Source organism: Aptenodytes patagonicus, chromosome 4 (genome assembly GCF_965638725.1).
Source record: "Aptenodytes patagonicus chromosome 4, bAptPat1.pri.cur, whole genome shotgun sequence".
NCBI classification, from domain to species: Eukaryota; Metazoa; Chordata; class Aves; order Sphenisciformes; family Spheniscidae; genus Aptenodytes; species Aptenodytes patagonicus.
Window position 1 is genome coordinate 2,649,720 of NC_134952.1, and position 25,536 is coordinate 2,675,255.

Here is a 25,536-nt window from a genome sequence, read left to right on the forward strand (position 1 = left end):
GGCCCCGCTCGCCTCCCGTACGGCCGGAAGCGCGTCACCGTCAGGTGGCCGGAAGCGGCGGGAGGCGACGGGGGCGGCCGGGCGGAGGGGCCGGCGGGCGGCAGGGCCAGCAGCCGGCGGCGGGCGCCGGGCCCCGGTGAGTGCGAGCGGGCAGCGCGGGCCGCCGCGTCCCCCTCCCCTCCTCCCCCCTGCCGCCCCCTCCGCAGCTCCGCCCTCCTCGGCGGGGTAGTGGGCTGGGGCGGGGGAGGGGGGGGGGGCGGCACACGCGCATGCGCGGAGCCCCCCCGCCCCCCCCCCGCCCTGCCCGGGGGCGGCAGCGGCTGCACTGCCCCGTGTGTGTATATATATATATATATATATATATACGTGTGTGTGTGTGTATATACGTGTCTATACGCGGGCACAGCCATGCGGGTGAGCGGCGGGGCTCGGGTTTCCAGCCCTGCCGGCTTGCCCGCCGGGGGCCGGGCCCCGGCGGCCGCCCTGCCCCGGCTGGCGGCCGAGCCCTTCGTCGCGCTGCTGCCTTCCGGGGACCTGAACGTGAGGGGGAGGAAGCCCAAACCGACAAAAAAGCGACGGGTTGGCGCTCTGACGTCGTAATCGCCGTAAAAAAAAAAAAAAAAAGTCCTTTCCCGTGATTTTTCTCTTCAGCCCAGGCGCAGGCGTTAACCGTGGGCCCTTGGCCGAAACGAGCTGTTTTACGCCCAACGTTCCGCTGCTCGGCTCCGAAGCCGCTCCCGCCTACCGAGGAGGTGCCGTCCGCCCTTTTGCTGTCAGCGGTGCTGGGCGGGGGGAGGCGCGGGGCGGTGGGCTGCAGCGGCGGGCGGTCTCCTCGCGAGGGTCTTCCAAAGGCCCTTCGCGTGTTTCGGAGGGGCCGAAAGCACAGACGGCATTTCAGAGCGCACCTGTACCCCCGTTTCACCGAGCTGATACTCCGAGGCGGGTGGCAGCCCTCCAGGAATGTTGTTTGCCCCGGCGTTCAGCGAACGCTCAGCTGTGCCGTTGTGCCCTTGGCCGAGAACTCGGCTCTAGGTGTGACACGCGCACGGACGCGCGCGCAGGCACGCGCAAAGATGGTTTCCGTCCCAGAGGACTTCCGCGAAGTGCATTCGCAGCCTGCAGGGCCCCGCTCCAAAACGCGCTTTCTGACTGGCTTTTTGGAGTCGCTGGAAGTGACATTTTTGGGGAGACTTGCCCAGAGGTGGGAAGGAGCTTGGCTGTGTTTGAACAAGAAGAGAAGCGCAGTGGGAGGAGGAAGGAAGGCTGATCAGTCGGGGTAAGGGGAAGGGAGGAGAATCAAGCAGAGCTGTAGGTTGAGTTGGAAGAGAAATGCTGTAGAAACTTGAAAGATCATGAAGATTTAGGCTGGGGGTGGGTGAAAGTCATGGGCAAAAGGCCACTTGGACCCAGCCTGTTTCTTTCAAAGGTGCTTGAAGTATCTCGACCCGTGGCGACCTCGCTCCCCTGCGCGTGGTCTTCGCTGGTTTTGCTGGATTGGGAGCAAAGGAGGAGAGAAATATTTTCTTTGCTGAATAGCTTCCCAAATGCGTCACAGCTTAACACTAAACTACGTGGATGGTATTCTTAGCAGCGTGTGACGTTCGCCTTCAGAGCCTTCAGTGTGCGAACGCTGTGACTTTGGTTTTCTGTCTCTGAAGTGGGGCCGTCGTTGCCGAGAGGGGCGTTTCTGGTAACAGCAGAGTGCTGGATTTCGTAGGTAGTATATCACCTTTCAACAGCAAATAGAACTTGTTTTAAATAAGTGGCCTGTCTCTCAGCAGTGCTTGCCTGTCTCTCAATAACAGAAAAATAAGTAGAGGACATGCAAAATAGAGTCAGACAAGAAAGTCTCTCGGAAAGTCTAGGTAGGATGAACCTCCTCTTCTCCGAGATCATTTTTGCAGCTTGAACCGGCCCCTCCGAGTGTCCTCCGGGACAAGCTCTGCGAGGTGCTAGAGGAGGAGACGATGTCGGAGGGGATGGGGCCTCCTTCCCCCAGCCACGGTGCAGATCTGAGCCTTGCCCACTTCACGGCTGCCTGTCGCCAGCCACACGAAGACGGCATCACGTCACTTGCGGCCAGTTCAGGCTGGATGTCACAGCCAGTACAGCCAGAAATGATATTTTCATCAAACGTTTCTTTGTGCTAAACGGGAGAGCTTTGAAATCCAGCTCCTGCTTGCTGCTGCTGACGGCTTTGCGAGGCCTGGGCTGTGCCGCAGCGTCACAGCTCTTGGCTTGGGTTTTACTGTCCAGGTTCTGAAGGGGCTTTTCTTTTCCCCCGCTCACAAGACAGTCAGGAAGGGGTAGAGTCTCTCCTGCCTGCCGCAGTTTGACTTCTCACGCAGGAAGGGGACGGTTACGGCCTTGCAGCTGCCTGGCTGGCGGGGAGTAGCACAGCCGTAAGGGTCAGCAGTGCCTGGGGTCTGCCTGGTCTGCACCAGGGGGCTGCCTCGTGGTGTGCTTTGAGATACAAATACGGTGCCCAGCAAGCTCAGCGGCTATTGAGTGTCTCGCGATATTTATCAGCCATTTACTAGTCACCTTAAAGATGCATTAGCCTCTTTCTTGTACCCTCCTCCTTGCGTGGCTGTCTCCAGAAATCTTAATTTCAGCTTGCCCTCCCTCTCTTTCTCCCCAGAGCGCCCTGTTCTCCACCCAGGTTGCTTTTTTCACCTCTTCTGCTGGGGCGGCTGGGAGGGTTGCTGCTCCAGCAGCTTCTCCTCACCTGCCAGCTGGTGGTTGCTGCCCCCAAGCTCTGCCCGGGGGGCAGAGGATGCGATGTCTCCTCAGCTGCCTCAGTGTGAGTCGACACGGTTGGTCCCGGAGGGCTGAATTGAGCCTCTTGACTTTGCACTGGAGCAGACTGGGAGCGCTCCCGTGCCAAGTCCCTGCTGAGATCCTGTCCTCGGACAGAAGCCGAGCCCCAGCAAGACAGAGGTAAAGCCACCTGGGGAGAAAACAGCCTGCAGAGAGCAGCAGGCTGCTTGTGCCTGTGCCAGATCAGAGATGTCTTGCCTGTCTGTCTGCTCCTGTTACTGCTTTTGCTGCTGTGGGAGAGTTCAGGGCGCATAAGAGACAGCCAAGGCTGCTGCAGGGAACCATCCCCCCAGCAGGCAGCACCCCACATCTGGCACCACGAGGGAGCAAAGACCGTCACTTCGACTCTCCCCATCCTCCCTCCCTTCCCATCTCACCCTTCCTCGAGAGGAGCTGATGCTTCGCCGTTGCGGTGCGGGAATAGATCATCTAACGGGTTACGGGAGACGTGGGGATTCTTGTGCTCAAAAAAAGTCCAGCTTGTGTTCAGCCAGAGCTGCCTGTGATCCCCCATCCCACTGCAGCCCTCTCCTACTCGGATACCCCAAAGCCGCAGCGTTCACCCCACCTCTTCCTCCCCCAGGGTATCCGTTTTGCTGCTGCAGAACTGAGTTTGCCTGCAATGAGTCGACATCTTGATCTAGCCCTAATCGGGAAGCCGCATGTATAAGCAGAGCTCAGAGGGGTGCCCAAGGGATTTATTCCCCCCATGTGGGGAGAACAGAAGCTAACGCGTATCGCCGCAGTTGCGGTGTCTCTGCCAGGCTTTGGCTTTCCTGATTGCTCAGCGCCCTGTAGTAGTGAGAGCACAAGGGATTTTAAAGAAGTCGAAAACGCCTGGTTTAATGCATCTTTGGGGTTGGCCACACGTGGAGGGATAAGGGTGTGTTACGCAGAGCGCTGACCTGGTGCTTTTTTTTTAATCGGCATCTGAATCATTGTAAACAGGCTTGTTTGGCAGCTTGCGCAGGCTGGCAGCACACAGCTTAACTCCTGACAAATTTCTCATCCTCGCCCTCTGTGCTGCAGCTGGTTTAGGCAGGTGTCGTGGTTTAACTTCAGTCGGCAACTAAGCACCACACAGCCGCTCGCTCACTCCCCCCCACCCAGTGGGATGGGGGAGAGAATTGGAAGAGCACAAGTTAGAAAAACTCGTGGGTTGAGATAAAAACAGTTTAATAATTGAAATAAAATGATAATAATAATAATATGATAATAATAATAATAATACACAAAGCAAGTGATGCACAGTACAATTGCTCACCACCCGCCGACCGATGCCCAGCCAGTCCCCGAGCAGCGGCCCCCCCGGCCAGCTTTCCCCAGTTTATGTACTGAGCATGACGTCCCATGGTATGGAATGTCCCTTTGGCCAGTTTGGCTGTGCCCCCTCCCAGCTTCTTGTGCACCTCCAGCCTTCTCAGTCGGTAGAACATGGGAAGCTGAAAAGTCCTTGGCTAGTGTAAGCATTACCTAGCAACAACTAAAACATCGGTGCGTTATCAACTTTGTTCTCATCCTAAATCCAAAACACTGTACCAGCTACTAGAAAAGAAATTAACTCTATCCCTGCCGAAACCAGGACAGCAGGAGTTAGGAAGGCACCTGGCATTTTTAAGCTTTCTGTACCCTAAAACTGTGGGAAATGCTCCCAAGTCTGAAGCGTAAAGCCCTGTTCCCTCTGGTTCTCAACTCAGGATGTAGCATCTCGTAATGATTTGTGTTACTTCTGCCATACTCTTCCCTGACTTTGCTCTGGGGCCACATTTCTCCTTTCAGCTCATCTCCATCTGCAGGTTATGGGCCAGCTTTCACTCTGTGGACTGGTTTTGCGGAGACTTTGCTCACAGCCTCCACATACTGTCTCCCGGTGCAAAGAGCAGTTGCAGCACCCTGGGTATTTCAACAACTTCTCAGGTGGTGGTTGGTGTTTCAGACTGTGGTGACGGAAGTAGCAGAATGCTCTGTTTGAATACATAAAGTCTCTTGAAGCTGCGGCTGTACTGCAAAACTACGTTTTCATTGTTTAGAATGAAAGAAAAGCAGTTTGGGTCTCTTAAAAATGAAAGAGAGATGACTTTTTCCTTAACTCCCACAGTCTCTGCCAGGTTACTTGTAGCTGCTGAGGGGCAGGTAATACCCGACTGCCGTGTACCCCGACTTCGGGTACGTCGGGTCACCTGGGTGCTTGTCTTGAACTGCCTTTGCATGAGGTGATGTTCGATAGCGGCTGCCTTACGGCTTTGCAGGGAAACAGCTGCCCTGGCTAGGGGAAACACTGGCATCGCCTCACTTTCGGTAGCGTAAAGGATAGATTAAAAAGTGCTTCGTGTTAGGTGGAAGCCACTCATTCTTCGTCTGCCCTTTTTTCAGTACCTGGAAGCAATTCTGACCCCAGTAAATTGTGATCCATGGCTACAGTGCTAATATGCCGAAGATTTCCGAGGCTGAGCAGGGTGACTACATTTTCGACTACAGCCAAGTGCAAGGCCGAGAGCGGAAGCGGCAAAAGTAAGCAGAAAAAGGAAGAGAACCCAGAAACAGCCAACACCGGAACCAAATCTGCGGCTACAATCCAGTTGCTGAATCCACTGGACTACAGAGTGTTGTATAATCCATCTGCCTATGCCAAAAGCAGAGCTGCCTCCCAGCAGCACCCTGCTAGGAACAGCGGCCACGCTCTCGGTGACACTTCCACCAGCCCAGGCGCCGCGCAGGTTCAGCATACGTTCGGTACCGCCTCTTCTCAAGCTTTGCCACCCCTCAGAAATGCCCTGCCAAAGCCCAAGTCCAAACCGCTCCTCGAGCAGACCATCTCGGCGCGGCTCTCTGCGGCACAAACCAAGGAGGAGGCAGAAAATGAAAAAACAGAAACGCATGACTCCAAGGAGGACCCTCGTGTGTTTCAGAAGGGGAGGCCCGAGTACAGATCTCTCAGCTACGACAAGTTTGAGCCGATAGAGACCCTTCCTTTAGAAGAAGGTGACTCGATTTTACATAGTGTGGCCGTATGCAAGGGCAGCCAGAGCCCAGGAACTATCACAGATTATTTTCGCAAGCTGAGTCGTTTGCCAGCGGAACAACACGCAGCGTTGGTGTCCAAACCCAGGTTTAATACACTGTGTCACTGTGCTGTCAAAAACATCGGGTCGTTCAGTACGTCAGATCTCATCGATATATTAAAGGCTTGCGTTCGTTTGGTTGTTCCACCCACCCACCCTCTGCTGAACGCGTGCGAGAACGAATTCTGCCGGCGGGTGTGGGACATGAACCTGGACCAGCTGCTGCTGGTGGCCGATTGCTGGCGCTGTCTGGAGCGTAGCGTGCCTTCCTACCTGAGCATTTTGTTCAGCTATGCCAACATGCACTGGAAAGACCTCGCTTTGCCCCAGTTTGTTCAGCTCATTTATATCATAGGTGAAGGCCGGAGGTCACCCGCGGACTTGACGCCGAAGGTGGAGAGCATGATTTTGAAGTACTTGGACTCCTTCACCTTGGAGGAGGTGGGTGCTATCTGCTTAGGCCTCTTCAAGTCCCTCAGTGGTATCTCTGACCACGTCATGAGAAAAATCGCGGACAGAGTCTCCCTGCAGATGGAAGACATGAGCACTTACGCTTTGGTGAACGTGCTTAAAATGCTCCGCTACGCTCGCATGGACCACTTACCCCTCTTGAAGGAACTTGGGAAGGTTATTCCCGCTCGGATTCCTACAACAAACATCCAGGGCATCATGCACATCACTCTTACCTGTTCATCCCTACACTACTTTGACGAAGGCATTATGGCTGCTGTAGCCACGTCTTTGCCTTCTAAGGTGACTTACTGCCGAAGCAAAGATGCTGCCAAGTTCTTGTGGTCGTTTGGATGCCTGGACTATGAACCTCCGAACGAGGAAGAGTTTTACTCCAGCCTGATAGAGCAGATGCATAGAAAACTCCATGAATTTGGGAAGTTTCCGGAGCATCTCCTTACTGGTTTGCTTGGCCTGGCATTTGTCAAACGCTTCCCAGAGGAGCTGATAGACTATGCTTTGAGGGATGAGTTTGTCCAGAAAACGAGAGGTAGCAAATATGACCTCAAAAAGGACCTGTTCACCCTTGGCAAGAGTGTTGAAATCGAGTGTCCAAGCTACCAAGGCAGCCGCCTTCCACCTCAGCTTTATCAAGAGATTACCGAGATGGTTTTGAATTTTGCAGAGCAAGAAATTTATGTCAGGCCTGAAATTGTGGAAGCCACGTCTCTTCTCGAGAGCATGTTAGGTGGCCCCGACTATGTGAAGAGCCACATGATCCTGCCTCACACAAGGTCAAGTGACCTGGAGGTTCATTTGGCCGTGGATGGACATCCCATCCCTTTCAACTTAAAAGACCGTATTGCAGATAAGAAACTAAAAGACATCGGAGTTAGTCTAACGGATGACTTAATGACTCAGCTTATAAAAGGGAGATCTAATAGCCAGTTTCCCGTGGAAGTGAAAAATGAAGCCAGGACTCCCGGACAGGAGAGAGGGGAGGAAGCACGAACACCACGCGCAGGGGATCGTGCTGCGCTTTCAGGTGGAGCTCTTATTGCAGGTGCCAGATTGCAAGTTGAGCCTAAGTCGGGGCACGGTCTTGAAGCCCCTCCGCCTCTTACACTGAATCAGCAGCCTCGGGGGGTGAAACTGGCTATTCAGGTGTCCAACCGAAACCACTACTGCTACTGCTCCAAGCGGCTCTTGGGGCTGCACTGTTTGAAACGGCGGCAGCTGCAGCAGCTGGGGTATGTGGTGGTTGAGCTTCCCTTCTGGGAATGGTTTCCTCTGCTCAAACGCACGCGTTCGGAGAAACTGAGCTACCTCCATTACAAAGTGTTCAACCCAGCGCTGCTTAGCAGGGCTGGCTAGTCTGGTGTACTGCTTGCTCAGAGGCTGACACAGCCTCCCAGATGCATCTCTCTTTCTGATCGCTGATTAAAATGGTCTCTGAGTGTTGGTTAAGTTTTTGGCAGGTGCTTTGTGTGCTCGGGCTGCCTTGCTAAGTTAGCCAATTCTGCTTTGCTGGCAGTCATGTGTCCCGTGCACTCTTTTTGTACCTAGATCCTCAAATGCTTCCACGACAAATAAAAACTACTGTCCTATTCATTTTTCTCCATGATTACTTTTTTCTCCGCCCTAAATGAAAGTGGATAGATTTGGTGACTTGCTGAGAGCAGAACAGTGGCAATGCTGTCGTGATATTTGGGAGAGAATTGGGGTGACTTTTAGCCATGAAGCTGACCTGGGTGCCAGGAACACACATACGTATTTCCTTGCTGTCCCCATCACCATCGAGCTGGGGCTGGTGGGCACGCAGTCAGAGTTTCTCCTTTAGGAGCTGTGCGTGAGCAGGACAGGGTGTGAAAGCTGAGCGGCGAGGTGGAAGCTGGGGCTGAGGGTTGTGGTGCTCTGACCCCGAGACATTAATTTCTTGCTCAGCTCTCTGATGATGAGATGCCTAGCAGAGAGGATTTGCGTCCTGTTGACCCTGTTGATAACATCTGCCGCCAAATGGGGCCCACAGATCCACCTTGAGGCGACTCCACTGCCTGGGTGATGATGAGTCTGGTGCAAACTAGAGTGCAAACTCTAGCTGTGTGGAGCATCTGCTCCAGAGGCAGCTGGTTTCACCCTCCGTCACGTGGCTCATTGTGTTATTTCCTTGCTCAGGATGGGGCCCGGTGTCCGATTTCTGCACGCCGTTCTGAGGACAGAGTTGCTGGCTTCTTCCTGAGCTTTCACGTGGTGTTTCTCTCCAAGAGGAGTGACGTTTCCCGAGGTGCACAGGGCAGGCTCTGCACCTGACCGGAGCTGTAGGGATTATTTCATGTGGAGCAGCAGGTGAAGCTCCCATTCCCACTGCCAAGGCAGCCGAGCTGTTCTGGCTATTTTGCAGTGCGGCGTTTCAAGACGTACTGAGGTGGAGGATGGGGAAGAGAGGTGGCAGTAAGCAGGTCGCTGTCCCAGGACAGATACTGTGTATTAGCTCATTTTGGCTGCCTGGTTTAAAATGTCCGGGCTGGTTTTTTCCTCTCCCTCCAATACTCAGCGTTATGGAGCACCTCAGTTCAATGTCCACTGTGCACATTTCCTTATCGCAGCAGCTCCCTAGTCGTATGTAGGACACCAGGAAGGCACTTAGTGACTAGCTCCAGAAAGCCTGGTTTGAAATGACTTGTCCAAGACCACAGAGGATCTTGCTGGCATAGAAAAGTACAGAGTACAGTCCTTCAGGTCTGCGTCTCACTGCCTCAGTCGAAAGATCTTCATTCACCTCAGGGAAGGCACGCACCCAAGAGAGATGGGACAGTTGTGTGACATCCTGATGGCACTTCATAGTCTTTGAGTCCTTTGTGATCTTTTGAGTCAGTTGTTTTGACAAGTAATGACTTTAGTAATGCAGTTTTATGGGTGTGGTAGTTTTAAAGTGTTCGTAAATTCAGAACCTCCTTCGTGCCGCAACCGCCTGAGTTGTCGCTAGCACAGACGTCCTCCACAGGAGTTTGGGATGTAATGGCAGCAGTAGCCATGGGAAGCCACATTCACTGCCCTGTCCCATTCTTTTTGCAGAGCTTTTTACAGTCTGCATTTGCCCAGCTCTTGCTTCAGCCCAGGCTCTTTGCCAGCGGGGCCCTGGGCTCACCGTCCCCATCTGATCCCGACTGCTCTGATCTCTTCTCTCACCTGCTTTTGCCTGTCCCTGCTGATTCTTGTTCCCAGCCTGCTTCTCTGGCCTCAGCCAGGCCCTTTACCTTCCTACTGCAGCGTGTCCAGCCAGTTCTTTCCTGCTTTACATGGAAGCTTAGTCCTAATCTCATTCCATTCAATCTGTCCCTTCATCCCCACTGTCTGGCTTCTGAGGTGCGTTTTCATGGGAAGAGTAAAAAAAACACAGCCCTGGCTACAAGCAACTCGGTGACCAACTTTTGCTGTGAAGCAAGAGCGTAACAGGGCTTTTCGGAAGAAGGGAGAGCAGTGACTTGGACATGCAGAATAATGCATGTTTTCCTACTGAGATGTTGAACCTGGAAAAATCAGTCTGAGTTGTTTAAGTCTGTCAGGGTCACAAACAGGTAGGAGAGAATCCTGTAAGATATACCTGGGTATACATACATAGCTCCTCACGCTGCAGAGCAAGGAGCAGCTGAATTGAAAGACAGCAAGTTTAATGAGAGAATAAATTGATTGTAATTAAGCAGAGCTAATTGCCACAGAATATTAAGAGTACGGCGGAAAAGGATAGATTTAGGATGCAACCTCAGCAACAGCCTTAGGCTTGGAAGAAGACGTGAGTCTGTCCTGAGGAATGACTTGCACCCATCCGTGATTTGCCTGGTGTGAGGCAGCACTGCGAAAGAGGAGGTTGCCTGACCACAAGGTCCACGGGGGAATTTGGCATCCGCCGTAGGCAGGATCTCAGTAGGCAGTGGCTCGTGAGAAGCGAGTTCTTAAAGGGATGAGTTCGCAGGGATGCAGAGGTGAAGGTGCCTCTCGTCGCTCACCTTCACTCAGGGAAGGTCTCACCAAGACTTGCCGAACGCGAATTCACCGGTCTGGTCAGGTTGGAAGGGATATGGAGAAGTCTCCAGCCCAGGAAAAAAGAGCTGTGAGGAGAAACAGAAGAGAGAGCAAATCTTGAGTCATTCCAAGAAAGGGATCGAAGAGAGTTGATTTGCCATTTTTCGTCATACCAGTGATAGGAGGGCCAAGCTAATTTACCAGGCAGCAGGTTCAAAATGAACCAAAAGCTGTAGCTTTGTCACACAGCCTGTAGTTAAACCGGCAGTCTTACTCCCACAAGGTGTGGGTGCCAAAAGTCAGACCAGTTCAGAAGCCTGTTTGAACAATTCCTAACTGGCAGCCCTGTACTGGAAGCCTGTCAGGCTCAGAGGGCCAGGAGAGTAATATCGGAGGAGCGTTCATTTGTGCCTGCCCCGTTCCTGCGTTCCCTGTTGAGGAGCAGGAATTGCTCCTGATGGCTGTCAGACCAAATATTGGGCTAGAAGGGGTGCTCGTCTGGCCCGCTACGGCTCTTCTTAGGTTCACGCCTGCTTCGGTCAAGCATTGGCATTGCGACCTTCAAGCTCTGCTCTCTGCAGGCTTGGCTTCTGTCGTGTTGATTTTTATATGTTGGATTTGTACCTCGGATGCCACATTTCTCGTTTCAGACTGTTGCGCTCGATCGCACGCAGACTGGACTGCTCCCGCACGCTTAGCGGGCAAGCAAAGCGAGCTCGTTAACGCTCTGTGTTCCAGCGGCCGGACCGACGTGCCCCCAGAAGGCCAATTTCATTTTGACTGAACTAACAGCTTCAGTTCAAAATCATTAAAGGGCTGCTCGTTCTTGAAGGAAGCAGTGGGTTCCTGATTTGCAAGGTTGCCCAAGGCAGTGACATACTAAAACTAAGGTTAATGTAAGGTTAAAACTCTTACCTCGCAGATAATTTCATTCTTAAAAGGGATCTGATACAACCAATTCGAGTCACGGTTTTTTCAGTGGAAAAGATGGTGCATTCACTTGCGTTTCTTTAATGGGCATTGTCGGAAGAATCAGCTGGGTCGGCGTTCAGAACACAGACAGGCTCCCTTAGAGCTATTAAATGCCCTCTGCTCCCTTGGGGCTATTAAATACCAATTATTAATATGTGTGTTTAATCTTAGCTTACATCTGAGGCTCCCAAAGCCCTCGAGGAAACATTTCTCTTTGCGGCAGCGCTGTGTTAGTGCTGGTTGGTGTTACCCTCGTCCCGAGAGGCCCCGTCCGAGCTTGTCGTGTTGGGTGTTGTCCAAGAGCGCAGGCAGGTCCTGCCTCCATCTGCTGAAGGCAGCAGATAGACATGGCATGCTGGGGGGGAGGGGGGCGGAACCGGGCCCGGAGGCAAAACGCACAGTTCAAGGCCACGCGGTGGGAATGGACACCGGCTCTTTCTGCCTCGCAGCGGTGAGGGGCTGCGGTGCTGAATGCCCCGCTCAGATCCCAGAGCAGCCCGTGTCCTCCAGGTCCGACTGAGGCTGCCGAGAGCTCACACCGATTCCTTGGACAACCTCATGTGATATTCTGATGCTTTACTGTATCTACAAAACCTCCTGCGTCTTTGATAAACTTTCAGATCTAATTGCTAGTCTATCCATAGGTAAGACGTTTTTAGTTAAAATAGCCATTTTCTCTTTGATGTTTCTCCAGGGGTTCACTAATTAATATAAACACAGTTTTTTCTCTCGATCCCGTCTCTCCACCACAGTCATTTGGGTTTATATTGGCTTCACCTCCTGGACTCAGACCTGAGCTGCATTTTAGGAACTACTGAGCTTGTAATTCATACAGGCTCCGAAACACGAGATCCTTTCACTGTTCACTGATGTTCACTTTCTTTGTTTTGCCTTTTTCTTTTTTTTTTTTTTTACAAGCTGAATCTGATGCTCAGAAAGTGAGCTCTCTCCAACTGCCAAGATGGTAATAAACGTCTGTCTCCCACAGTTCAAGCCAAGAATTCACTGCAACAAGGTAAAATAACGATGTGTGGGCTTTTAGGGAGATGGAGGGGATGGAGGGGTTAGGTGGAAGTGGCATGCTGGACTGGTTGGGGCTGGGGAGGGCTTGTTCGCTGCTCGTCTGTGATAATTAGGAGCGTTTCTCGAAGACTGATTTTTGGCTGGCCATGCCAGGCTACCCTGAGAAAACAAAGCAAAGGCGACTCACAGCAAACTCCCGTCATTTTGTGTGGTCTGGCTGGTTCAGCAAGGGGTTTTAACATGGGAGGCTGCGTATGTCCACTGGCAACAGAAGCACTGAGGACAGATGCAGTCCCAACCTAGGTAAGGTGTAGGCTCTTTAGTCTGCAGAGCTGAGAGCGTTTTTGCCAATTAAAATCGTTTTCCAGTGATGCGGGAGGATTGTGATTTGGATGGTTTTGCTCACGGCTTTCTCTTCCAAGCTCGCCAGCCTCCTGTCATTCCCAGCAAGGAGGTTTTGTGAACTGATGTTGGGAATCTGTCCTCCTGGATCCCCTTCCCCCTTTGTGCTTCAGTCTTGAGAGAGTCAATGATGTGCGAGCACTAAGAGAACCCATGGCTGGGTGCTTGGGATCTGCAGCTCACGTGAAGATAAAGCGGAGCTGAAGGCTCAGGACTTTGAAAAACCGGTTTTGAGAGATTTCCCAGAAGCTACTCTTCAAAATTTGGTTTGTCCTGTCTATGCTTTGGTCAATCTCTGCTAGGTAGTGTTACAACACTGTATAACCTCCTGTGCCTGCTCTAATGTGGCACACACGAATTGTCGGAAGGAAAAAGCCCTGATTTTGCAGGATCTCATAACAAGACAATGTTACGTGCTTATGGGTGTGCGTGCTTTGACTTGAGATACCTTTTTCCGTGCAATATTAGAGCTTCCCCTTTGTCCAGTAGAATATGCAGCTCTTGACAATGTTTGCTGAAGTTACTGTACTCTACAAGTACTTAAGTTTTCACCCAGCATCATTGGTATCTCTTAAATAATCTCTAGTTTTTAATTCAAAGCCATTTTTTAATTGTAAGTCTCCCCTCCAACTCACACCCCAAAATCCAAGACAGCCTTGGGTTTGTAAGCGTTGGTGCTGTTAAAATAGCAGTACGGGTGTGACCATCCATCCGGGTGGTGTGTTGAGAGACCCAGCCACGCTGCTGAGCTTTGGTGTGATTGTTGTGATCAGGAGGGTGTAGAATGACCATATTAAGCAGGTGGAATGGATATTCCTTGCTGTTATCTGTTCGTTTAGCAAGTGATGCAGACTTTTTAAGCCCCGAGGCTTCCAGGAAAGGGAACGGGTAGAGCCAGCCTGTCCAGGAGCAGACCAGAGGGTGGGACTGCATCTTCTGGCAGAGGTGGGGTGGGACCCAGCCTGGTTAAACGGATCTCCCTCAGGGATGGGTGGGGTTGATCCCAGAGCAGGAGAAGGCAGTCGGCTACCTGAGCTCCGGAGGTTTCTCTGGGATCCTGTAACCGGGTGATTCCGGGTATGTTTCCACGTGGCAGGATAGGCTGACATAATGTTTCACCGCTGTTGAAAGAGAAGAGACTCCCGCCTCCCGCACGCACACATGCTCTGCTCCCAGCCACGCTCTCCCACTTGATTTACTTCACTGACCCAGCCAAAACCACAAACCATCCATAATTTTCCTCTCTTTTAGCGGTTAAATCAGCTCTGCAAATGGCTGGCCAGGTAACAGAGGGTGCAGAGAAGAGTGGATGGGACCATGTGGCTGGAGGAGGGTGGGAGTGGGTCTGCTCTGCCTCAGCAGCAAGGATCTCCTGTGTTGTGTCAGCTGCACGTGAAACCGCAGCCTTGGTTCCCGGTTGATGTCGTCTTGAGAATCTACATAAGTGCTTGTGAAATTAGTTTCCTTTTATTTTCTTGCTTCAAATTAAATCCAGTTTTCTCCTGAAACACAGATTTCTGCTGATGGTTACGAAGTGGAGAATCTGATCTCCGAAGACCTTGCCAAGAGAAATCGTGGTTTCCGCAGCGAATACTTTATCAAACCTCCGGTCCACATCACAATCTCTTTTCCCTTCAACATTGAGATCTGCAGGATCAATATCGACATCTCATCCGGGGGATACCAGACCTTCTCCGGGCTCGAAGTTTACACCTCTACCTCGTGCAATAAAACCTCTTGGCAGAGCCCTGAGGGTCAGTTCTCAGGTCTGGCCGGTCAGCCTGTGTCGGACAAAGACACTTTCACACTGGTGGGCAAAGCTGTCTTAAAAAATCAAAGCAAAGTGACGTTCGGCCACAGAGGCTTCAAGCCGAGGCCTCCCTTCCATCAGATGGAAAATGTCTTCTCCTACCCTGGCTCTGCATCTCAAGACCTCTGGAACAAAGGGCCTTCCTCGCTGAGCAACGTGTCGCACTTAAAAATCTGCATCACCCACGTGGCCGGAGGCAGCCTGCCTTGCATTAAGAGGCTGGAGGTGTGGGGACAGCCTGCCAAATCGTGCCCGCAGGAGGTGATCGAGGGTGTCTTTCAGGTGGCCTCCCAGTTCTTCGCCCAGGACGTCGGCAGCCTCAAGCCAGAGCTCTGGACGCCGATGGAGAGCGACTGCGTGCCCTTCAGCGCCAACGACAGCGAGCAGCAGACCCTCCGCAAGCTGGTGGATGTTGTCCAAGACATCCCCGAAGAATTCCTGGACCCCATCACTCTGGAGATCATGACCTTCCCCATGCTCCTGCCCTCCGGGAAGGTGATCGACCAGACCACCTTGGAAAAATGCAACCGGAGTGAGGCGTCTTGGGGCAGGGTACCCAGCGATCCTTTCACTGGGGTGGCCTTCAGCCAGCACTCGCAGCCCTTACCTCACCCTACCCTCAAGGCCAGGATAGACCACTTTCTCTTACAGCACAGCATCCCTGGCACCAACCTGCTCGGGAGGGCTCATGCCTCGGAAATGCTCGTACCTTCTTCCGTAACAATGTCTTCTCTGAAAAGGAAAATGGACTGTATGGATCAGAGCTCCGTGCAGCCGCCCTATTTTTCTTCTACAAACTTACTTGTCACGTCTACCTCAGAGAACAGTGCTAAAAAAATGAAAACTGACAGTGACTCGCATTTGATCCAAATGGACTGTTCGACAGGTATCGTGGCTCCCTAAGTCACTTGTGTTTCTTGAATGTCTTGACAGCCCGGGGCCAGGTTTTCAAGTCGGGAGGCTCCGGTACAGATTCCCATCCCGCCTCTAGAAAGCTTTAAGGCCGTTGTATTTTGCTGTTGATAGATGTCGTGTGGAAGTCAGGTCATCGTCTCATTCACCTCCCCTCTCCTCAGCACAACCTGCCATCCTGGATGGTGTTTGCTCCCATTCTGCTTCACCTTTTCTCACCTCTAGGCTCGTCCTTCTTGTTGTGTTAACCTGTGCAGTCTGTTTCACAGCCCTCTTGTTTGCTCAGGTCGCCGTGTTTCCCTTTTAGTTTGTTTTTCCTTTCTCCTCCTTGCTTTCAAGCCACTGTCCATGTGGAGACAACGTTTTTGTCACAGTGTGCTGGTTTGAAGTGTCTTTATCATGGGTGATTTGTTATCCCAGGCATCCAGTACGTTCTTGCATCAGCAAGAAAATACGCAGCGGCAGGAAAAGAAATGTCTGGTGGTGCAGTGGTGATGGCACAGGGAGTCCTGGCCGGTGTGGATCTTATCACAAGGAGTGAGGCGGGGTGGAAAGCGGGAACGGGGCACTAATCCTGCTCCTGGATTTCCCTAGCCGGGCACTGCCAGCCTGGGCTCTTGGCGCAGCTGGTTCCCTGCATGCTCAGTGTCGTCGCACAGATTGTGTCCCCGGGACAGGCTGGCTCCTTACCTTCTCACGGGGCTGCTCTTGCTGTGGCAGAGGCTGAGCTTGGGGAGCGTGTCGCTGCACAGCCTCCGGTCCACACTAATCTTAGTGCAGCAGCGCAAGGGCTTGGAACAAACGGCAGCAAGGGAATTGCAGGCAGTGCTGCCTTCAGAGCAGGGAGGAGAAGACAGCACAGGCTGGGAGAGACTTGCAGAGGGTTTGCAGCTAGTTAAAGCAGAAAACAGTAGAGACAGTAGACAAGGGATGTGACTTGTGTCTACAGGGGAAGGAAACGGGCACTGGTTTCCTTTCATCCTTGCTTTTCTCAGAGATCTGGTAGCAGCGCCGCTGGACATAAGCTCCAGGAGGCAGAAAAACAGTCCAGACCTGCAACCCGGACATAAATTCCCTGAAAAGCTGAGTGCTCTCACCCACCTCGGTCCCCAGCCGTGCCACAGCGTCTTACCAGGCAGCCAAGGCAGCGTTGCAGCCACACAGGCAGACCTTTGGATCCACCGAGCGCTGGGCGCGGGAGTGTAGGATACTCTTTGTAGGTCCAGCAGCTCCCACCCAGCAGCATTCAAGTGCCGGGGCAGACTGGACTGGTGAGGAGGCGACAGTCCTTAGAAAGCAAAGGTGGTCTGTGGTTTAAATAGCAAGGAGATTCATGCCTCTCTCCCCAAAATCTGTTCCCTCTTGTCGTTTATTCTCTAATGACTGGTACCTTCAGCCTCCAGTCCGTGGTGGAGAGCGTGGCTCGTGGGCAATTGCTCCTCTTGACTCCACGCTAGATCTTTCACCCGAATCCACATCTATTTTGCCGCGTTTGCTTTCTCCCTTGTTGGCACAGGAATTCCTGAAACGTGTTGGAGTTGCTGTCAGTGCAACTGTTACGTGGATGTAACTGTACTCCGTACAGCAACGCTTATATCTTCTATCATGAAACTGAGTTACTGCTTTAGGTAATAATCCCGCTGGAGGAGGAAGGTAAACTTAAGCTGGGAGGAGGGAGAGAGACGTCTTTGGCAATCTCATATTTAGGTGAGCTTGAAGAGAGCGGCCGTGTCTGAGGCCGTCTGTTGCAAGCAGTCTGGTCTGAGTGGGACGGTATAAAGACACGGTGCACGGGTGTCTTCTGGTCACCTAAGGGCTGTCTCTCTAGGCAGGTAAGTTCAGTTTCCTCGTGTTCTCTAAACGAGTGGTCTGTAACGCGTCAAAAGGTGGCCCACGGCTTCTGATTGCTGTTAACGCCTGCTGGTACCTGTCACTCGCGTTGTCTTTCTCCCAAAATTGCCCAGAAATGTTTCAAGGAAAAAGCTTAGGTGGTTCTTCGATTTTAAACAAATTCTTTAAAGACTTGGTAGAAAATAATTGATGATTGGTGGTACGGAGAAGAGGAGGAAGAAGTCAGACTGCACATCTCTGCTCTGATCTCTCAGTCTAGAGCTTATTCCGTGGTTTAGGAGGAATCATTAGTTACTTTTACTGCAGAGGCGCGTAACAGCTCCCGCTGGGGATGTGCCCCAGCCCCACAGGAGCAGGGACTGCCCTGTGGGGTCCTGGAGCTCCCGGGGAGGCCGTGCCCGTACATAAATAAAAGCACAGTGCTCGGCCCAGGTTGCTCGTGCTTCGGTGTTTCATCAGCCTTGATTGCTGTAGCAAATGTGCAGCGCTAATTCAGAGGTCTTCCTTTGGGAGATGGATTTAACAGAATTAGTGATGCAGACACCATTCTCTTAATGCATAGTCTTAATTAACGCCTTCGGTATTGCACAGGGCAAAACGCTGCAGTACGCTGCGGGGAAGGGTCCAACCCCGTGCCTTTGGCTTTGTCCTCTGTCTCAGAACTGGGACAGAGAGAAAAAAAAGGAGTCCCCCAGATTTTGTTAGCAGCTTAAATGTTCCCAGTTGGCTGCACAAAGCAAGCCTGGGAGCACAGGGCCAGGACCCTCGGTGGAGCGGGCCGAGGGAGCTGCCTGGGGTTTCAGAGAGACACGAGTTTCTGGATTATTTGGCATTTTGGCCTTGTTCGGACCTGCAAATACAAGCCGGCACCTGAATGTTCGTTGGCACTGGGGCGTGACATGAGTGTCTGACAGTAATCCGTAGGGCTTTCCATCTTTAGGACCCAAAGGAGACGAGGCACTACATCCCCATCCTGGCACCTTGGTGGGGAAAAGAGACCTCTCGAGAAAACAAGTGGCAGAGACCCTAAAATCCCGAGCGTTGTCCCAAAGGTTCAGAGGCAAAGCAGCATTTCTGTTGCGCATTGACAGCTTTCTTTTTCCCGGCGTCGGCTTCTCGAGCTTGTGCTTCTCTTTGCAGATCTGGTCTCTCACGAACAAAAACTGTCGGAGAGTTTGGACACTGCCTTGAACTCGGCGCTCAGCTCAATGCCCTCGTTTACGGCCAAGCTGATGAAAAGCCAGCAGCAGGCGCAGAGCGAGGGAGGCTGCAGCAGCTCGTGGAGCGCGGGCACCGTCCTCGGTAAGCAGCAAGCGCCTCCGGTTCACCTTTGGGAGCGAGAGAGGAGAGGAGAACTGGGACTGGGTTAACAGGGAGGGTTGTGCTGCTGCTCAGCATCCTTCTGTGCCTCTTCGGACCCCAGAATATTGTATAGTCAATATAAAAATATCATATTGTCTCCCAGCAAGCTTCACTTGGCAATCCCTAACTGCTGCTTTTTTATCTCAGCAGTTTCAATGGTTTGTTCTCCCGGTGAGGCAGGTTAGGCCTTGTTGACCCCCAGAAGGTGAGGTGTGGTGTCCACGTCCAGAGTCAGAGCAGGCTTCAGCATGAGTCCGATCGTCTGCCCGCGTCGTTGGCTGTCGCTTGTCTGCGCTGCCCAAGGACGATCCTGGATGCGTTGCGCTGAGACATAGTGCTCAGCCCAGCCTGCACCGGCTTAGTTCAGACTGAGAGCTCGCCCCGCCTCAAGGCTTTGGCTGTTCCCAGAGCTCTGCGAGTTGGGCCGGGTGGCTTAAACGTTGCCAGTTAGCTGCACGAAGCAAGCCGGGGAGTTGCCACGTGGATGGGGAATGGGTCTGGTGCGGAGATGCAGCTGGAGAGGTGTAAATCTAGCAAATACCGTGTAGCATGCTGACCCCCTAACAGGAACAGGTAGCGGTAGCGGCGTCGCAGGCCAACCAGCCAAGTGTGTGCCCAGAATCCCATCAGGTTTGGATATATGCAGGCCAGGCTGTTGAGTCCTCGCGGTTAGACGTGCTAATCCAGCTGCGCATGCATACCCAAAATGATCTCTTCGGGGCGCAGGGAAGCATTGAACCTTCACACGTCCCTCCACAAGCCGATGCCCGAACCACTGGCTCGCTCCTCTTCTTCCCCTGAGCGAGGATCTGCCTGCTCATGGCGGAGAAGAGGGTTCAGAGGGACCGAGTGACCCTGAGAACGGGCCGGGGCTGTGCCGCTCCCAGTGGCTGTCTCTCTCTCCGAATAGCTTTTGCTGTTTCGCAGCGACATTAAGCTATTAAGCTTTTTGCTGTGCCCTTTAAAATTGCTGCTCTTTAAGAGCTGACTGAGTAGCCCTTGATAGGTAGTGTGTGACAGGAATGCGAAGCCCTACCTAAAGCGTTTCACTCGGTGATTTTAATCCGAGCGTTGGAAAAGCGGAAGGGAGGCGGATTTAGTCTCAGTAAAAGTGAAAAGCCCTTTACGGTCACCTGCCCTCAGTTAAAAGCCTGATGGTGCAAACGCTGACGTGATCCAGCCCCTTCTGAGCACAGCCTGCCCCAGAAGCTAGGCCGTTCCCTTTCCTTACGGTAGCGATAGAGGGAACGGGCCACGGTCCTGAGCCGTGGGCGCCTACAGCTGTGCCGTACGTCTGCAGAAAGCGGGGCCCCCGGCTCGAAGGCAGGATTGGGCACGTAAGGGGTGGCACAGCGTGGGCTTGTCACCCCCCCTGACCGAGCCGCTTCTCCTGTCGCCTTTGCAGAGCACGGCAGGAGCAGCCAGACCCAAGGATGCGCTTCCTGCGGCAAAACCTTCTCCTCCTATTTCAAAACGGAGCCCGTTTACCAGCTTCCCTGCGGCCACCTCATGTGTCGCCCGTGCTTGGCCGAGAAGCAGAAGTCTCCGTCATCGATACTGTGCGGGAGTTGTAAAAGGTCGGCTGCCACGCACGACGTCAGGAGGGTTCACTTCTGAGCCCTCGGCTGCCGGAGCCTGCCGGGAGGACGAGAACACGGAGCCGCTGCTGTTCCCTGTGTCTGTATTGATCCGTAGGAGGACGAAGGCCTTCGGAGAGCTTGGCGGATGGGCGCCCGTGACGGTGGAGAGGACTTGGTCTTCTTGTGCTTACAGAGTAGTGGGGGGTGGGGGGGGTTAGAGCATCGCGCCGGAGCAAAGCGATCTGAGGATAATAAAAGCCATAGCTTCTTTAACAAGGAATATGTATTTATACAGAACTGACTTCCACCTGTCGCACCCGCCCTCTTACCACCATCCCAGTGGCTCAGTGGTTTAGCATAGGTGCCTTTTGGACTGTGAGTTTAGCTTCCCTGTGAGTTAAAACCATTTACGTATTTGACGAGCAGCCATTCGGTCGTGGACCAGGCGAAGTCCTTGTGGTTGACAACATGCAAGCTACCTGACTTCTCCCCTTCCCCGCCTCACTCCCCTCCTCCCTGCGGTGCCCTCGCCGTGCTGCAGGAGCACGTCGTTCATCCCGGAGTCCAGCAAGTCACGAAGAGAGGCCGCGGTTAATGCGTGAGTAAGGGGCAGCGATCTCATCCTGCTCGTACGAACTCTCGTAGAAAAGCCATCGCGTTACACCGAACGTCACTCTCGGTTTATGTCGTGTGACTGGACCAGCTCCCGTCTGGCTGATAGACATTTAAGCCTTAATAAAATTATGTTTAAAGTCAGGTTCTCTTTCTGACTCGTAATTGGTCGCATTGTGCGTCTTAACGATTTCGTGGAGTGAATCTCTTTGCAGAGTGCTGAATAAACGGGCTGGAAGAAGCTAAGCAAGTCGACACAAAGGGCCTGCAGACGCGCGGGGTTTAGGGGGGCTGTCGCAGCAGCTGCGTGGACCCTCACAGGGTTGAGACTCGGGTACCTAAACCCGAGGAGGTCTGGTCTTCAAAGAGCTGCTCGGAAAAAACCCAGAAGGAAAAATCACGCGGATACGTTCTGTCTCCAGCGTGTCCTGGGTGTGCCGAGGGTAAGGTGACAGCAGAGGGGTTTGTCACCTGTGTAACCCCCTGCTGTTGCCACTTAATTGGTAATTTCTCTCCGCCCAGCAGACGTTGCTCGCTGATGTTCTGTGCCAGTTTCTCTGGGGTAAGGAGCCTCCGGCTGACTCAACTCGCCTTTGCGTGTAATACCTTTATTCTCTTAAAAGGCACCTGCTTGCTGAGCAACCCGTCGTGTTCGTGGCTTTCTGGCCAGAGGAAAGGGCAGCCTCATCAAGCGACCGAAACGCGGCTTTGTGTCAGCGCTGAACTGATCTTGCTCTTTGCGTCAGCGGGAGTTTATAATCCATCTCCATCCGTAGCAAAAATAGGAAGTTCCCCCGTCTTTAAATAATACAGGGTTAGAAAATCGGCAAAAAAAAAAAAATCCTAAAAATCCCACGATTCAGAGGCAGCAAAAATCCTCTTAGTTCTGTGGTGGTGGTGGTGGTGTGTTTGCAGCGAACCATCCTGCCGTGATTCAGCGCTCACACCTCCTCCGCCCCGCGTCTCCAGGGAACGATCGCTGCCAGAGGAGCTCTCCGTCCGCACAGCCATCTCCTTCTTCTCTGGCGCTAACGAAGCCCGGTCGCCTCCGACGAAACCCGAAGCCGCCGGCTCAGCCAAGCGTCTCTCCTGGCCAAAAGTTTCTCGTGACATCCTGCCGGTGGGCAGCGATTCGGGCTGGGAGCCATCTCGCTGGGGTTGAAGGCGAGTTAGCTCTCGAGGTTCCCTCCTTCTCCGGAGAGGGACAGGGAGAGAGCGCGGAGCCTGACGGAGCAGAGGTTGGAAGGGATGGCAGGGGGCCGTCTGGTCCAACCCCTGCTCAGAGGAGAGCTCCTCTCCATGTCACCTCGGGTTGCTCAGAGCCTTCATCCGCCCTATTTCTCCTCCTCCTTAACCCCGTAGGACCCTTTGGCAGCAAGTTTCGACCCCTGCGTCCCCTCTTGCTGATACAGGGAGGGAGAATCTTGACGTTGGCTGCTCTTCCTTCTTTAGACGAGCATCAAAGCTATTTTCCAATATGTCATGGAAGCAGAGGAGCATCTTTAGCCGCGACACGGAAAAAGAAGGTGCTGTGCTCAGCCAGGAGGTGCGGGATCCCCCCTCCCCATCGGCCTCCAGACGTTAACCCCCCGTCAGCCCCGAGTTCGCGGCGACCGGCTGAAAGGCTTGTGACAGGCCGGGGGGAGAAGCGGTCGCCGCTAAGTGCCGCGAAGACAGGCCCATTTGAGGAGCGTCAGCTCACCCAGCCGGGAGCCGGGAGCCGCTCCTTTGCCAGCCTGACCTGCTTTCTATCGTCAGTGCAGGAGCCACGTGTTTAAAGAAAGTTCCTCCTTCTCCGCTGTGAGCTGCAGCCCCCTCCAGCCACGGGCAAAGGCAGAAAAACGCGCAAATTGGTGACAATCCAGTTTTCCGTGCGGTACCCAACGTCCTCTGCTTTATTCTGATTGAACTTTGTTGCTTTGACCCCTGTGTCGGGCAGCGTGGGCTGCGTCGGAGCACCACGACCTCCGTCCTCTCCCCTGCCTCCGGAGGGGCTCTCAAAAACCTCGGTGGAGGCTTCAAAGCTAACGAAGCTCCCCCTGTTAATGAAGGATGGGGGGGCGGGGGGATATCCTTGTGGCGTGCCCTGACCATGCGCAAGGGTGTGATCACTCGAGGATTGGAAAGTCATCATCATTTCTGCGCATCAATGATGCTTTAAAGCTATGGGTGTAGCCGGAGGGTGTTTTACGTGCGAAACGGCGCGGGAGCACTGAGGGTCGCTGCTAGATGCCCCGTTTCCCACCATCCGGGTTATTCCCAGATGTTAGACAGGAGTACTCTGCGCTGGGTAAAAACCTGGCTGGACAGCCGGGCCCAGAGAGTTGTGGTGAATGGAGTTAAACCCAGTTGGCGGCCGGTCACGAGCGGTGTTCCCCAGGGCTCAGTGTTGGGGCCAGTCTTGTTCAAGATCTTTATTGATGATCTGGACGAGGGGATCGAGTGCACCCTCAGTCAGTTTGCAGATGACACCAAGTTGGGCGGGAGTGTTGATCTGCTCGAGGGTAGGAAGGCTCTGCAGAGGGACCTGGACAGGCTGGATCGATGGGCCCAGGCCAACTGGATGAGGTTCAACAAGGCCAAGTGCCGGGGCCTGCACTTGGGTCACAACAACCCCATGCAGCGGTACGGGCCTGGGGAAGAGTGGCTGGAAAGCTGCCCCGCGGAAAGGGACCTGGGGGTGCTGGTCGACAGCCGGCTGACCATGAGCCGGCAGTGTGCCCAGGCGGCCAAGAAGGCCAAGGGCATCCTGGCCTGTATCAGAAATAGTGTGGCCAGCAGGAGTAGGGCAGTGATTGTGCCCCTGTACTCGGCCCTGGTGAGGCCGCACCTCGAACACTGGGTTCAGTTTTGGGCCCCTCACTCCAAGAAGGACGTCGAGGTGCTGGAGCATGTCCAGAGAAGGGCAACGAGGCTGGTGAGGGGTCTGGAGAACAAGTCTGATGAGGAGCGGCTGAGGGAACTGGGGTTGTTCAGCCTGGAGAAAAGGAGGCTGAGGGGAGACCTCATCGCTCTCTACAACTCCCTGAAAGGAGGTTGTAGCGAGGTGGGGTCGGTCTCTTCTCCCAAGTAACAAGCGACAGGACGAGAGGAAACGGCCTCAAGTTGTGCCAGGGGAGGTTTAGATTGGACATGAGGGAAAATGTCTTTACTGAGAGAGTGGTGAAACATTGGAAGAGGCTGCCCAGGGAAGTGGTGGAGTCCCCATCCCTGGAGGTATTTAAAAGACGTGTAGATGAGGCACTTAGGGACACGGTTTAGTGGGCATGGTGGTGTTGGGTCGATGGTTGGACTCGATGATCTTAGAGGTCTTTTCCAACCTCAATGATTCTATGATTCTATGATTCCCTGACGTGAGAAGTGATTGGGAAGGGCAGAAGCAGTGAAGCTCCGCGGCTGAGCCTCTCCGGCAGCCCCCTGCCCCTTTGCTGATGTCTAGGAAGAGCTGGGGCCGTATTTTGGCTCAGCAGGAGGGCTGGGGGGGTGGATTTGAGGATGCTGCCCACTCCCTGCCCTTTGGCAGGCCTTTGGGGCTTTCCTCCGCGAGCCGAGGCGAGCCGGGTTATAGATAGCAGGCAGGTAATGCCGCTCATTAATGCCGCGGCGCCCGCATCGCCCGCCTCGCATGTCGTTAGGAGATCAGCGCTAACGAAGGGGGCTCCTCTGGGGCCCCAGGAAGAGCCTGGGGAAGAGCAGGGATGTGGCAGAGCAAATCCGGTGCCGGGGACGCAGAGAAGGGACGCCCCGTGGCTGATGTTGGGGGATTTGGAGCACGGATTCGAGTAGCCCCAAAGCATCAAGGAGTAGCTGGACGCGGGTTGGGGGCCTGAGCATCACCCCGGGGCGGCGGCCAGGTACCAGTGAGCATCACTGCCCCGCAAGGACGCTCCCGGCTGAGTCTGCCCAGCCCCATGAAACCCCATCAGATCACTCCCCCTCATGACTCACCCCATGTGACCCCAATATTTTCATCCCCCAAACCCCCTTTTTATGTTTTCTACACATTTTTTGCCTCCCCCCCGCCTCCCCCTTCCCAACTCGTCCTCCCCTTGATTCCCGTAAGTGATGCTGCGCTGTGGCTGCAGAGCCTCTGCAACTTGGAAAAACATTTTATTAACCTTCCTCGACTTTAAAGAGCATAATTACATTTTAATCTCATATTCCCGCGTTATCATTCCAGACACAGAGCCATTTGAATGCAGATCATTCCCGGCTAATGTAATTTTACGATACAGTAATGAAGAGACAGAGCACGAGCGTCTAACACCCAATTTAGAGCTGACATTTGGGTTTCTTTTCAAGACAAGTTTTCCCAGCCGAGGGCTTTTGCGTCCTCCTCGGTCCTGCGACGCAAGTGGGTTTCGGCTCCCGCTGTGAAGGGATGGGTTTGGATGGGGAAACGTGGCCGGCGCTAATAATATTGGTCATTACAGCTGCCCATGGCTGCCCCACGCGGGTGATTCAGCGTCTCTGGTGGTGGGCACGCGGCGAATTTGGGACCTCGCCGTTCCCCTGGTCCCGGGGAGACCTGAGTCAGGGGCTGCAGTTACCTTCACCCCACTTGGGGGGGGGTGGGGGGGAATCACCCTCATTTTACCCATCAAAAAGCCCAGGAGTCCCCCAAAAACCAGGACCGTCACCCCCTCCCAGGTTGATG

General features: G+C 53.6%; 2 protein-coding genes across 4 annotated transcripts; both read left to right on the forward strand.

Annotated features, from left to right (window-relative positions):
- The first annotated feature begins 84 nt into the window (after nt 1-84).
- FASTKD5 (FAST kinase domains 5) lies at nt 85-7,943 on the forward strand. Of its 2 annotated transcripts, none has more exons than XM_076335661.1 (2): nt 85-136; nt 5,194-7,943. In XM_076335661.1, exon 2 carries the CDS (start codon nt 5,232-5,234, stop codon nt 7,704-7,706), a length of 2,475 nt encoding a protein of 824 aa, XP_076191776.1. In that variant the 5' UTR covers nt 85-136; nt 5,194-5,231; the 3' UTR covers nt 7,707-7,943. The 2 variants fall into 2 exon arrangements, with proteins under 2 accessions (XP_076191776.1, XP_076191777.1); XM_076335662.1 differs by lacking the exon at nt 85-136 and adding an exon at nt 2,806-2,940.
- Nucleotides 85-21,023, forward strand: UBOX5 (U-box domain containing 5). 2 transcript variants are annotated; one of them, XM_076335664.1, is made up of 6 exons: nt 85-136; nt 12,246-12,342; nt 14,266-15,448; nt 16,991-17,102; nt 18,466-18,627; nt 20,093-21,023. In XM_076335664.1, exons 2-6 carry the CDS (start codon nt 12,289-12,291, stop codon nt 20,259-20,261), a joined length of 1,680 nt encoding a protein of 559 aa, XP_076191779.1. In that variant the 5' UTR covers nt 85-136; nt 12,246-12,288; the 3' UTR covers nt 20,262-21,023. The 2 variants fall into 2 exon arrangements, with proteins under 2 accessions (XP_076191779.1, XP_076191778.1); XM_076335663.1 differs by lacking the exon at nt 16,991-17,102.
- The last annotated feature ends 4,513 nt before the right edge of the window (nt 21,024-25,536 follow it).